The sequence below is a fragment of the Heterocephalus glaber genome, unplaced genomic scaffold (assembly GCF_053883595.1).
Source record: "Heterocephalus glaber isolate CG9 unplaced genomic scaffold, H.glaber_assembly_v1.0 deba00001125, whole genome shotgun sequence".
Taxonomy (NCBI): Eukaryota; Metazoa; Chordata; class Mammalia; order Rodentia; family Bathyergidae; genus Heterocephalus; species Heterocephalus glaber.
Genome location: NW_028258198.1, coordinates 9,752 through 23,180, shown reverse-complemented (window position 1 = coordinate 23,180; position 13,429 = coordinate 9,752). Strand labels below are relative to the sequence as shown.

Below are 13,429 nucleotides of genomic sequence, written 5' to 3'. Positions count from 1 at the left end.
TTATTGTACTGATGAGTATTTTTCTGATTCTAGAATTGCACACCATTCCTTGTGCTATACTGGCTATTTATCATCCTCTTATGTCTACATTTTAATTGGGTTGTCTATTAATGAGCTCTGAGAATTCTTTACATATTCTGCTCATAGGTTATATGCGTTGTAAATATGGTCTGTTTAAGGACTACTTTTCATTTTAATGATGTCATTTAAAGTTCTAAATTTTGGTGGAATCTCATTTATCTTTTTTTTTTCTTTTATACATCATGATCCTAGGTAGTTCTTGCCTACCCTGAATTCATAAATATTTTCCCTTATAATTTCTTCTTAAAGTTTTTTACTTTTAGACTTTCTTATTTAGGTTCATAGATCCCTTCAAGTTATTTTCCATGTATGGGAAAAAAAGGGTTGAGGTTAACTTTTTATATATGGATACCAGGTGTTCTAGTGCCATTTGCTGAAGACACTATCTCTTCCTGGGCTCTTGAATCGAGTTTATATTCTATAAAATGCTAATGTTAAATAATCTTTCAAAACTCAGTGGACCATATATGTGTGGTTCTATTTCTAGATTCTCTGTTTTATTCCAGTGATCTGTATGTCTTTCCTTACACCAACACTGCCTTGATTACTGTAGCTTTAGAAGAAGTCTTAAAATTGGGTGCTAAATGCCTTCCAACACTGTTTTTTGTTTTTGTTTTTAACTTTTCTAGGTCCTTTGTACTCCTACATAACTTTAAACTTTCAATATCCAGTTCTTCATTTATAGCAAGTATACACAGACCTGAATTTTTATATATACCTTGTGTTTTCTAATCCTGCTAAATTCAAGTACAAGTCCTAGGGGCTCCTAGAGATTTCTTAGTATTTTCTCTGTAGATGATCATGTCATCTACATAAAAAGATTTTGCTTCTGCCGTGCCAATCCTATCCTAGTTGTGTCATTTTATTGCCAGACTATTTTGGTTTAGACCTATGTTTCAAAGTCTAATGGACAGATGAAGAGTAGGCATATATGCCCTTGTTCCCCACTTGAGGGAGAAAGCATTGTATCGTCTCCATTCATAGAAGGAGTTTTTGTTGGAAGTATGGAGTACATGTCTTTGATCTGTTGAGAAGGTTCTGTTCTACTCCTAGTCTCCTGATGGCTTTTACCATGACCAGCTGTAGAATTTAGTCCAATACTCTTTCTCCAACTAGTGACAGGATCATATGGCTTTCTCCTTTCCTCTGTTAAAACGATGACTTTTGGGGGTGGATTTTCCAATGCTGAACCAACACTGCCATCCCTATAATAAAACCACTTTCTACATACTGCCAGATCTGACTTCTAAGAGTTTGTTTTGTTAAACAAATTTCTATCTGTGTTCATACTTTTTTCTTCTATTATCTTTATCCAGTTTTAGGATTAGCACAATGTTGAGTTCCTAAAATGAGGGGAGAAGTGTTCCTTCTTTTTCCTGCTTTAAATGTTTGATATAATTTATCAGTTAAAATGTTTATGAGCCTGCTGTTGTCATATAGGTAGGTTTTCAAGCTAGGAATATACTTTCTTTAATAGGTGCTATTCAAATTTTATATTTCCTCCTGAGTTAGTTTCATTAATTTGTCTTCTAAGTTACTTCTTAGACGTTGTCAAATTTATTTCCAAAACGATTTTTGTAATATGCTTTCTATATCCTTTCAAATTCTGTAAAATCTGTGGTAATGTCTCCTACATGTTAATATTGTAATTTTAAAAATGTATAACTGATATTGTGTAACAGGAAGAAAAGGTCTAAAAGAGCAGGGTAATTGGGAGGGGTAGGGGAAGGGAAAAAAGGGAAAGGAAAAAATATGAGAAGAGGAAAAAAATGGAAACAAGGTCTTTGCAAATAGGGAAGGGTGGAGGGGTTGAAGGGAGGGCAAGGGAAGGGGAAAAAAAATGAGAACCAAGAGACTTATGTAATGGTACAATATCCCAGTGATGACTGTAACTGTATTTTATACCTAAAATGTACCAATAAAGTTAATGGGGGGGGGAAGAACAGAAAAACATAACAAATCACTATTTAAACTTAAAAACATTGGAGGGGGAAAAAAAAGGTATATTTTCATGCCTCCTGCTGGTTTTAACTGTTGATTTTTTGAGTAATTCAAGAGAATATTTCCTTTTTATTTTTTATTTTTTTTGGTACTGGGGATCAAACTCGGGAGCTTGCGCTTGCGAGGCAGGCAGTGGAACCCCTGAGCTAAATCCCTGGCCTCAAGGGAATATTTTCTAAGAATATAGTACAGATTATGTTTTGTGAAAAGTGAATTTATGTCAGTTTCTTTTCTTTTTTTTCTCCAGTACCGGGGATGAAACTCAAGACCTTGTGCTTGCAAGGCAGGCGGGGTGCCAGTGAGCTATTTCCCCGGCCCTCTGTCAGAAATTTTGATTCTATTTCCAGCTTACTTCCTTCATTACCAATCCGTGTTCTTTTATTCATGCAGGTTGATGATCTTTCAGCAAAACTGGAAACTGCATCATCCAGATGTCTACATCTGGATAGAAATAGTGACTTTCTCCAGCACGAGTTATTATCTATGAAAAATATACAAAAGAAGTGTGAGACACTAGAGAAGAATGAAAAGAAGCTGGAAGAAGAAGTAGTTAACCTGAGACGTCACATAGAGAAGAATGTGCTAGAACATGGCCAACTAGAACAGTATAAGCAGGAGATTGAAGAAAGAGCCAGGCGGGAATTAGTCGAAAAATTATCACAAGTCAATCTGTTTTTACAGGTTAATTTATTTATCTTTAATGTGCTGAAATAATTTCATGAAAATTATATTTTGAATGTTTACATTGTATGTATTTCTTCCCCTTCCCTTATAACTTTTGTCTTGTGAATTTTTTAGAAGGAAGATGACATCTTGTGTCTTCCATTAAATATTTCCATTTCATTATAACTAACTTGATCTCTCAGAATAATGGTATTTATTAAAGAATCATTTGATTTTTGAAGACTAATGGACATGAAACTGTTAAAAGCAGAGAAAAACGTGGTTTGACAGTTATACAGTACTCTTAAATTGTCACCTTGTTCAGTTTTTAAGTTTTTGAATTGTTTCTATTCTTTGATCAGATTACATGAATATTAAAAATGATTCTAGGCTAAGGAAGGAGCTCAGCGGTAGAGTGCTTTCCTTGCACTGGGTTGGATCCCTTGCACCACGAAGAAAAAAAGATTCACAATTTTTATAATTCAGATTTAATGCAGTTAATAGTGATGGTAAATCCAGCATCTTTTTCACATATATCAAATTTCTTTCTGAATCATTGCCTCAAAACTAAAGGAAATAAATACAAAATAACTGAGTTATGATCAAAACATACAGTGAATGTTTTAAATATTTTTAAAAATTTGGGGCTGGGGATTTAGCTCAGTGGTTCTGCTGTGTGCTTCGAAAGCAGAAGGTCTGGAGTTTGATCCCCGGTGGCAAAAAAAAAAAAAAAACCCCAAATTTTATCACAATAAAAAAGACACATTGCCATGAGTCCCCCTCAGAATACTCTCCCTGATTTTGGGCATACTTGTGTCATCATTCTTGCCACTTTCTGAAGCACTTCTGGAGTCTTCTATCATGACCACCCTTAGTTGTGCTGTCATGGCTGTCTTGATGTCCTGAACAGATTCAAAATGTTTACTTTTCATGGTCATTTTGACTTTGGGAAAGAGCCTGAAGTCACATGGTGCCAGATCTGGTGGCTAAGGTAGATGAGGACACATCATAATGTTGTTGCAAGCCTGCCATTTCATTGGACAGCACTCAGCAGCAGTATTTACTGGGTTTTTAATCACACCTTATAAAGACACTCATGAAAGAGGACTTCCAGAACTGCTTCAGAAAGGGGCAAGGATGATGGATTTAAGTGTGTCAAAAGAGAGGGGAAGGATTTTGAAGGGGATTAATAGCACTGTTTTATACTGTAATAAAATTTTTGAATTGAAACATTCACTGCATAGTTTGATCACCTTTTGTAATTGGGGTATAATTACTTTTAAAATATATCCTTTAATTTGCTTTAGAGACAAGCAGCATGTCAAGAATATGTACAGCAATTAACAGAGACTAGTAATGGTTCATTGAGAAGTCAGATGGAACTCAGAATTGCAGACCTGGAATCAGTGCTCTTTCAAATGAAGACTCAAGAAGAGTCCAATAAAATACTATTGGAAAAGTATAGGCAAAAATATCTAAAAGAATTGGCTAGAAGAAAGTCATTGTCCAGTGAACTAAACAAGTAAGTCAAAACAGAATCACAGAAAGTTTAAGCTCGTTAATTTGTCCCTTAAAGCATAATGTTTAGAGACAGGTCCATGACATTAGGATATGACAAAGGGGTGGGGGTGGTGGGAGGGGAAGGGGAAAGGGAAGAAGGGAAAGGAAAAATTATGAGAAAGAAAAAAATGGAAACAAAGTATGTAAATAAGGAAGGGTGGAGGGGGTGAAGGATGCACAGGTACTGGGGGAAAAAATAAGAACTAAGATACATCATGTACAGGTACAAGCACCCAATGATAAATGTAAATGTATTGTATACCTAAAATGTACCAATAAAAGAATTTTTTAAAAAAGAAATTGGGCCGGGGATTTAGCTCAATGGTTCCGGTGCCTGCCGTGCAAGTGCAATGTCCTGAGTTCAATCCCCGGTACCAAAAATAAACAAACAAAAACAAATTTTTAAAAAGAAATTAGGATACGAATGCCAAGTGGACAATATAACTTTGGAAAATAAAGTTAGTAAATGAACTTATCTTCAAAATGTTAGACAAAGGAAGTTTGTATTTCTTCCACCTTTTACTGGTTTTGGGGTTTTTGAGACAAGGTTTCATTTTGTAGTCCAGGCTGACCTTGAACTCATTATGTAGCCCAACTTGGCCTCCAACCCATGGCGATCCTCCTGCCTCAGCCTTTAGAGTGCTGGGATTACAAGTGTGTACCATCACGTTTGGTTACAGCATTCTTCTGTAGGTAATCTGACCTAGTCATTCAGCTATTTTTGAAGCTTTATGCTTAAGAGAGTTATGTTGTTATGACATTACATCCTGGCATTCATTTAAGTAGAATTATTACTAACTTTGGTTTTGGAAGATTACAACCTAAACCGAGAAGGTCAAGTACTACTAATACTGCTCGTCTGGGTGCATTCTGCCACTTGATAAAATAACTTCCCTTGACTTTGGTCTTTGGTGCTATCACTAGAGGCGGCCTGGAGACAAACTATGCTGCATATTTCTTCTACTCTACATAAAGTCATATTTGTGATATAGGGAAAGATTCACACAGGGACGAGCAGAAGTATAGCTCATTGGTGTGAATTAGTGTGAGAGGCGGGCGGAAGACAGAAGAGGCGGGCTCACCTGCCATGCCTCCATAGGAGTGCCCTGGTTCTTTGTGATCACTGAGCCCACGGTCTCCTCCCCTGGAGGCGGTTGCGCTGAAGTAGTTTCTCATTGCCAGGTAATGGGGCAAATATGCAGGTGGGAAAGCCACCACTTGAAAATATCTTTAAGAAATGGTTTTTAAAACCCCTAAACTGGTTAACTAAATATAAACACTTCTCTTTTTTTTAGTTTTATTTTTTCATTGTATATGTAAGAAGTACAACATAATGTTTTCCTATGTCTGTTTGTTGTAGACACACACATACATACACACACATATGTACCTTTTTTTTCTATTTTTTTATTTTGAGACAGGATCTCAGTCTCAGTCACTAAGTTAGCTGCCCAGGCTTGCCTCCAACTTGTTATCCTCCTGCCTCAGCTTCCCAGAGTGCTGGGATTATAGAGATATATATACAAAGAGAAATGGCTACTGCAGTCAAGCTAATTAACCTATCCATTATCTCTCATAGTGATCCTTTAAATACAAGTGTTTCTAGTGGCTTCCTCAGGAATCTCATAAGAAGAGCTCTTATAGGAAGTAGCAGTGTTTCCTGTGAAGCCAGCCACCACTGACAGCCATTTCTTTCTCACTTTGTTAGAATGGCTTGTTAGTTAGGAATCCCACTACAAATATATGTACTTCTTTAGAACACTTTTAATTGTCCTGTGATAGGTGCGCTGTGATACATTTTCACTGTTAAGGTGGTAAAGAAGTAAGGCACAACAGGGCAGGGCTTTGTCTGTTGCCAAGCCCCTGCCCCCCGACCCCATGTTTTTGCCACAGGATGTTCTGTTCAAGCAATGTAAATGTTTGTACTGCACTATGTTCCTGCCCAATATATCAAAACTTCTGTTCAAGCAATGTAGCTTTTTGTGCTGCAAAGCATGTAACTGTTGGTACCTAAGGTTTCAAGAATGTTCTGTACGCTCACCCATCTGTCTCAATGAGCACACTTGCTTGATATTCAGTATTTGTCTTTTGCAGTCTTCACAGGGCTAATGAGCAGCTAGAAGAGGCCAATATCAGACTTCTGGTGGAGCAACAACAAAATAGATCATTACTGAGCACTGTTAGTACAAGACCTGTCCTAGAATCTCCTTGTGTTAGAAATCTTCATCATAGTTTAGTGGTCCAGAGAAGTTTTCTTCCCAGGGAAGAAACTTCCTGGTTCCTCCATTAAACCCACAGCCTTCAAACAACAGCATGGAGAGCTACTGACCAAGGTTAGTGATAGTATCATCTTTCCTTCGTATCTCAGATTTCTGTCTTAATTCTTGTTGATAATTTGGTGAAATACTGGGCAGGGGAAGTAGCTCAGTGGTAGAGCACTGGGCTAGCATGCATGAGGCCCTGGGTTTGATGCCAGGGGGAGAGGTTAATCTGATGAAATACTGTGTTTAGTTAGTTGACTTACACATGTTAAGTAAAGATCACACTAATATGAGTTACTATAAAGAAAGGAAACAAATTCACAATTTTTTTAAAAAGTCCCTGTAGCTCTCATTTTTCAAGAGATACTCGTTAACCTTATTCAAAAAATGTAACTGACCTAGATGTGGTACTTAAATATTTCAGCATAGAAATAATTGGTCTGATGGATGAGCATTGAAAGGAGAGTCAGAAGACCTGGGGAATTCCTGTGACTTCCTTATACGTATTTTTAACTTCTCCTGTTCAGAATTGTGCCAACTGCATGAATTCGTTGATGTATGTAGACGTATGTAGTACAGTGCCTAGATTCAGCATATTTCAAGTCAAGGAGGAAGAAAACATGTATATAAGGGTTATATCATCATCTTTCTTGTTGTGACTGCAGTGAGGTAGCAGAAAATGACCTCCCTCCATCTGTACTCAGAACATAGGTCAGATAGATCCAGATCCATCATAAGCTTTGTTGCTAGCACATAGCTCACGGGCAGATGTGGGCATGTGAGTGCCTCACTGAGGATCACACACTTCAGCACACACTTGTCAGTGGATGAAACAAGCACCTGGCATCTGTCCCAGCAGCAGCTGCTCACCGCAGAGACAGCAGACCTGATTTCATGCAGCCAGGACGTCCCTGCAGGAGGGAGGCAGAGAGAGTCTAAGTCCATATGGTGCTTCTCCTGTTGCTTCTGCCGGGACTAAGATTGAAATTAAACCATGTCTTTGTATATCTCAAGTCATGGTGAGAGGTGGCTAGATGATGCTAGATGGTAAAGAGAAATCTGTTTTGTTTTTTGAATTTTGCTATAAATAATCCAAAACATGGATTATTCACTTGTTGAATGATTTGAGTAAACCACGTCTTATGATTTTCTCCTTCAAGTTCCCTGTTCTGTGATTTAGTGGCTACTAACAATTCATATTAATTTGCATGCTTTATCTATATTCATAACTTTAGAACTCAAGTTTGTTAGAGAGCTACTCTTAACGTCTCATGTTGAACATCATTGAGCTCCATGACAGTTTTACATATTTTCTCTAAGGTGATTTAAAAATGTATAATCTTTCCTGAATATGAGAGAAGCAACTATTCAAAACTCAGGCCCCGCGAGATGACTGCAAGCCCATTCCTGCCTGACCCGCTGGCCCTGTGACTACAGCCAAGTTATGACCTCTCTGATCCTGTGATGGCTCATGTGTCAGATTAGGGACTTTGACTTTCACTACTTTCTAAAAAAATATTTTCAAATAGAACTTTTTTAAAGAAAAAAATGTTTGCATGAAACTGTTGTACGAAGCAGAAGTAGAACTGTCTGGCTGAAGAAGGAGTGCAGGCTCTAAAGGGGGACTTGTTCTCCATTCAGCCTGCAGTGTCCTCAGGGGAACCTTAGATTCTGCCGACATAGTTTGAAAACCAGCAGCTGTGAGAGAATTCTAATAAGCTGAACGCCACGGTGCACTGTTCTGCTGTGCACAATTTTGTCACCTTATGTTTTTGGAAATGGCAAGTATAAAAGACGCTGCAGACTTGCTTCCCTCATGAAGGCTGGACTCGCTTTCTCCAGCCCTAGAAGCGCAATCCCCATCAAGAAACAAACATCACACTACAGAGAAAGGAGCATGTTTCCTTAAATATATATATTCACAAGGAGTGAATATACCTTTTGATTTAATAGTAAACATAAACATTAGCAATTTTTCAGGCTTTTTTATTTCTCCTGGCAACATTCAGTTTCCACTAACCTGTTCCTTGACACAGGTCAGAAGTCTTTGGTGACACCCCATCTAGCGGAATATGATAGTGATTAGTGAAAAAAAAAAAAAAGATGGTGATTAGTGTCACCAAGACAGTTTTCATAATATGTGCTGGGCACTGTAGTAAGCCATTCTACTGGGAACAACAATTCTGAATTTATAGTAAGGGAAATGTAAGGAAACTGTAATTTAATGGGAAAGTGAGAATTAAAAGGACTTTTCTAAATTCAGCAAATTGTCAGTTTTCACTTGTGAGCCAAACCACTCCAACCTCCCACCAACAAGGACAGAGCTGGAGCCTTCTGTTCTCAAGACCTTGAGTGCGCTTTGGGGGGGGGTCACTTTCCAGAGCAGCCCTCCCTCAGGATGTCCTGAGTCTGTCCTTTTTCCCTCTAAGCTTTCTTCTCTCTTCCTGAAAATCAGTTGCCCTCAGCTATCATTTATGTTATAAAGTACTCAAGGGTCAGTGAAATGTGGCAGACAGTTAATGGAGGTGGAGGCCACTCATGGCTGGAACAGAGACAGTTTCTGCCAGATAGTCTTTAAGAGGAGAAAAAACAATGATTGTGGTTTAAATTTGCTATACCACAAGTATTTCCTATCTAGAGAGTTAAAATGTCTTCATTACAGGGCTGGGGATGTTGTCCAATGGTAGAGTCCATGTTCAGCATGTGTGAGGTCCTGCATTCAAACTCCAACACTCACACACACAGAGAAGTGTTATGACTTATGTCTTGATGTTCCCCCAAAGCCTTATGTGCTCATAGGTGGAGCTTTTCAGAGTTAGCTGTATCTGGGGTGTGTGAATATGGATTAAGAGTAGGTGATAACTGAATTAGTCCACCGATTAGTTTAGCATTTTTCTGGATGTGTATAATGGAAAGACCCACTCTGGGCCTGGGTGACACCATCCAAATGGGTTTGTAGCCTGGATGGGATATAAAGGGAAAGATGAAGGCAGGCTCACAGCCTTCTGCCTACCATGCCATGAACTGTTTCTCCTCTGTGATGCCACTGTGCGTTGGACCCAGCTGACTCTGGGTTGAAACCTCTACAAAATGAGCTACAAACTGTTCCTCCTTTAACTTTTGGGGTCAGGTATTTTGTCTCAGCAATGCAGAAAGTAAGATAAAGAAGTAAGGAAAAAGGCCAAAACGTTCTTCACAAAATTGAACAATCTTTTCAGGAAAAGATTTCATTTTTATCAAAGCCAAATTCATGTATTATGAGTTCTTGTGGATGGGATATAAAGACATAAAATCTATTATCTATAGAAAGTAAGTAAGTAGGAAAATATAATTACATGGTTAGTTTTTCAAGTCTTGTAAAAGTATGATCGACATTTTACATAGTTTAAATTAGTGGTGGTAGAGGATTCTTTTAATAAATGCTTCCACTTTCTTCTGGTATTCATTTGGTACTTTTGTAACACTTGTCTGTAATGCTGTTGCTGCAGAAATGTGACAGAAGAGAGTCTTTTGAAATATTGGGAAACCTGTCAAAGAAACTTGTCTTCACACCTAAAATTCATAAAGGCATTGGATATCACATTATCATTGCCACTACAAAGCGTTATGATGCTGTGTGTGCTAGGTTCCACCCTCCTTGGAGCATTAGTAAGAAAAAAGCTTTTATACAAAAGTTTTCAGTAAGAACATGTTAGCTGGGGAAAGTGTAAAATAGATGGGCACATTCCCCACATTTCATAAATGGAAAAGATTAATGAGTCACATGTTTCTGAAGAATTGACTTCTAACTTCTGAAAAGATAGCAAAGTTATAGTAAGAGCTGCATATTGTTTTCCCTGTTTCCATTTCTAGAAAGTGATGAAGCAAAGAGAGTTTGCAAACTGGCTCTAACCAATGTTTATCCTTTTTAAGCAGATTTCTCTGAAATATTTGTATGTATTTTATTTTTTTAAATGCCAGCTTTATTCTTTATTCTTTTATATTTTATTTAATTAAAAAGAAATTTTTTTTGGTACCGGGGATCGAACACAGGTCCTTGTGCTTGCAAGGCAGGCGGCAGGGCCACTGAGCTGAATCTCTGGCCCCTTTGTATTTTAAATCTTCTGCGAATAGATTTTTTGCATGCCATTATAACAATACCACTTTCTCCATTTCTATACTTCAGATTCTGTGCTAGAAATTAATAACAGAATGTATGTTTAATTTTTAATTATTTTAAAAGTAGGGGAAAGTAGAGTTAACTTTCAGTAAAAATCTATTAATGTGGAAAAAAGGATTAAAGTTTTATAATGGGCAGAGTTTTGCTAAGAACTATAAAATAGAGTGGGGATGTAGCTCAGTGTCGCCATGCCTGCCTGGCCATCCCAAGGTTCTAAGTTCAATCCCCGGTACTGTAGGGGAAAATAAAGAAATATAAAGCAATGCATTCAGCATAAAATAAGAGCTTTATATTTTGTTTTAATAAAACATCATCTCTATATTTAACAGACTGATTTTTTCTTTTTTGACATTTATTAGCATATTTTTTGCCATACATAATGATTACATTAATTGTAGGCAATCAGTACGTGTACATAACACATTTCAATTCTTTTTTTCCCCTTTCCCCCACCCTCTTTTATTTTTGCCAGCATCAGATTCATTTATTGATAATTTAGAAAGTTAATTACCAGACATACAGAGTAAAAAACCGACTAACCTAGGCCGAAGAAATATGTAAAACACATAAGTCAATTGTAGTAAGATACACTTTTAGATACACTGTCCTCACTGGATTACAATAACTTTTTCTCTCTCACTTTTTTCCTTTAATAGACCAAATGGCATTAGGTTTTACCCTAACGGCACTGCGTATATGTATTGTCTATTATCTAAACTTAAAACTAAGAATTTTACTTATGCAACTTTCAAGCATTCTTCAGGTTAGATCTTGTCTCTGTAAGTCTTAAAGGCCACATTTTCGAAGTGACACTATTCCCATAAAATGTCTCTTCTATACCTTAAACATTACGATAGCTTAAACATTTGATTTATGTCAGATGCGGCAAGAGTTGGACAAAAGTATAACTAGAGCAGTAAGAGCAGGTGTGTTCACAAAATTTATGAATTACATTTATATTAATTGACTTTTGAAATAAATCATAAAAAGCAAATGGCATCTCTTTCCTTTCATTGTGTAATAGAACCTCCATTCAGTGTTTTATAACACCAAATGAAAGGCGTGAAAATATAAACGTTTCCAATAAAGGATATACGTAGTCCTCATTTTGTCATGCTTCATAACTTTAAAAGTCTCAGAAAGCCTGTGTGTCTCTTTGCCCTGGCTCAGCACCCTCCCTCCTGGGTCTCCCCAGAGACTCAGCTGCAGGATGAAACTGTGCTTGAAAAACAGAGGCCTCCTCAACTTCCCTGTTTCATGGCTACAGTTTGAACTCGTCTAGGAGGAGGAGTCAGGCAGTTGCAGCTCATAAACCGTTGCTTGACAAGTTTTGTTTTAAAGCTCCTGTCATTGATTTTGTCGTTGGTTTACCTTTGGCCTTCAGGGAAATTTTAGATTCCTTAGCATGGAATAAAAGTACTCAGATCACTTGGATTCTTGTCTCCTGCCATCCACCCTCCTCTGCCCCTGGGCTCTGCCTCCCTGCTAGGCATCTCCTGTCCCCCTTCCCCCTTCCCGGTGTGCTTTCTCCTTATGCTTCAGGTGCCACCTTACATATCACTTCCACCCCAAATCCTGCACGAGTGACACAAAATACAGGTCTCTCTGTGTGTCCCAGCAGTGCCACTTTTTATCTATCACAGCATCTGTGTGGATTCCACTTGAAACCTGTTTTTCCAGGTTACAGAGTCAGTTTGGCCCCTGCATCCCAATCTTGGTCTCCCAGGACCTTAGCACATGGTCGTGTCAGCTGCATGATAATTAGTTCAGTGCGCAACTGGAGGCAAATTGTGTTTAGTAATAATTTTGTATTATACTTGTACATAGGGAATTTTCGTTATCACTGATCAAGTTCTCAATTTTTTAATAACTCATGTTTAGTTAATATGAAGTCTTTGAGATAAAGATTGTAACTCTTTTTCTTTCTAGCTACTGCTGTACTTGAATCTGGATTCTTTAAAAGTTTCTCCCATAAGATCTGCTAATAAATTAAGCCAAGATCTAATCTCAGAAACAACACAAGAATATCTGGAGATTTTAAGAAGATATATGATCTGAAAAGATAATTTTTATTGTACTATATATATGTATATAACACATTTTAATTATTTCCCATAAGCTGCATGACATGAAAACTTTATTAAAAGAAAAAAATTTGTATCATAGATACATGATGAAAATTATATATTATTTTAAACTGTTTCTTCACATCTGTAACTTTTAAGTGATGTTTGCAAGTAAAACCCAGGGTTACTAAGTTATATGTACTCAAACTTCCTATATGCCTGCTCCCCCCCCCCTCCAGTACAGGGGATTGAACTCAGGACATTGGACTTGCGAGGCAGGCACAGTTCCACTGAGCTAAATCCCTGGCCCTGCGCCAGCTATTTTAAATCCACCTGAACAACCAAGTTCTCATTAATGCATTGTTGGAGTGAAATATCACTTTAGTGATATTTTGAAAGTTGCATTTTCCCAATTCTTGTCATTCTGTATGGATGACATCAGTTTGGTATAATGATGCTATAACCACTGTCAACACTGTAACATGTTGCAAGTGCCATCAAACATATAATTTTATTATTTTTCTAACTTTAAGAACTGATTTATAGGCCCAATGTGGTGATGTACACCTATAGTCTGAGCACTTGGGAGGTTGAGGCAGGATTGCAATGAGCTCAAAGTAACCCTGGGCTACATAGTG

At 37.6% G+C, this 13,429-nt stretch overlaps 1 protein-coding gene across 1 annotated transcript in view; it reads left to right on the top strand.

The window, feature by feature from the left end:
- Positions 1 to 11,062, top strand: part of LOC147828363 (ankyrin repeat domain-containing protein 26-like) — a gene marked incomplete at its 5' end in the record, with an annotated part of 36,348 nt that extends 25,286 nt beyond the window's left edge. The window contains 4 exons of the mRNA XM_087210203.1: positions 2,473 to 2,763; positions 4,053 to 4,267; positions 6,400 to 6,638; positions 7,887 to 11,062. Coding sequence (XP_087066329.1) covers positions 2,473 to 2,763; positions 4,053 to 4,267; positions 6,400 to 6,595 — 702 coding nt within the window. The remainder of the gene's footprint in view (positions 1 to 2,472; positions 2,764 to 4,052; positions 4,268 to 6,399; positions 6,639 to 7,886) is intronic.
- Positions 11,063 to 13,429: the final 2,367 nt, after the last annotated feature.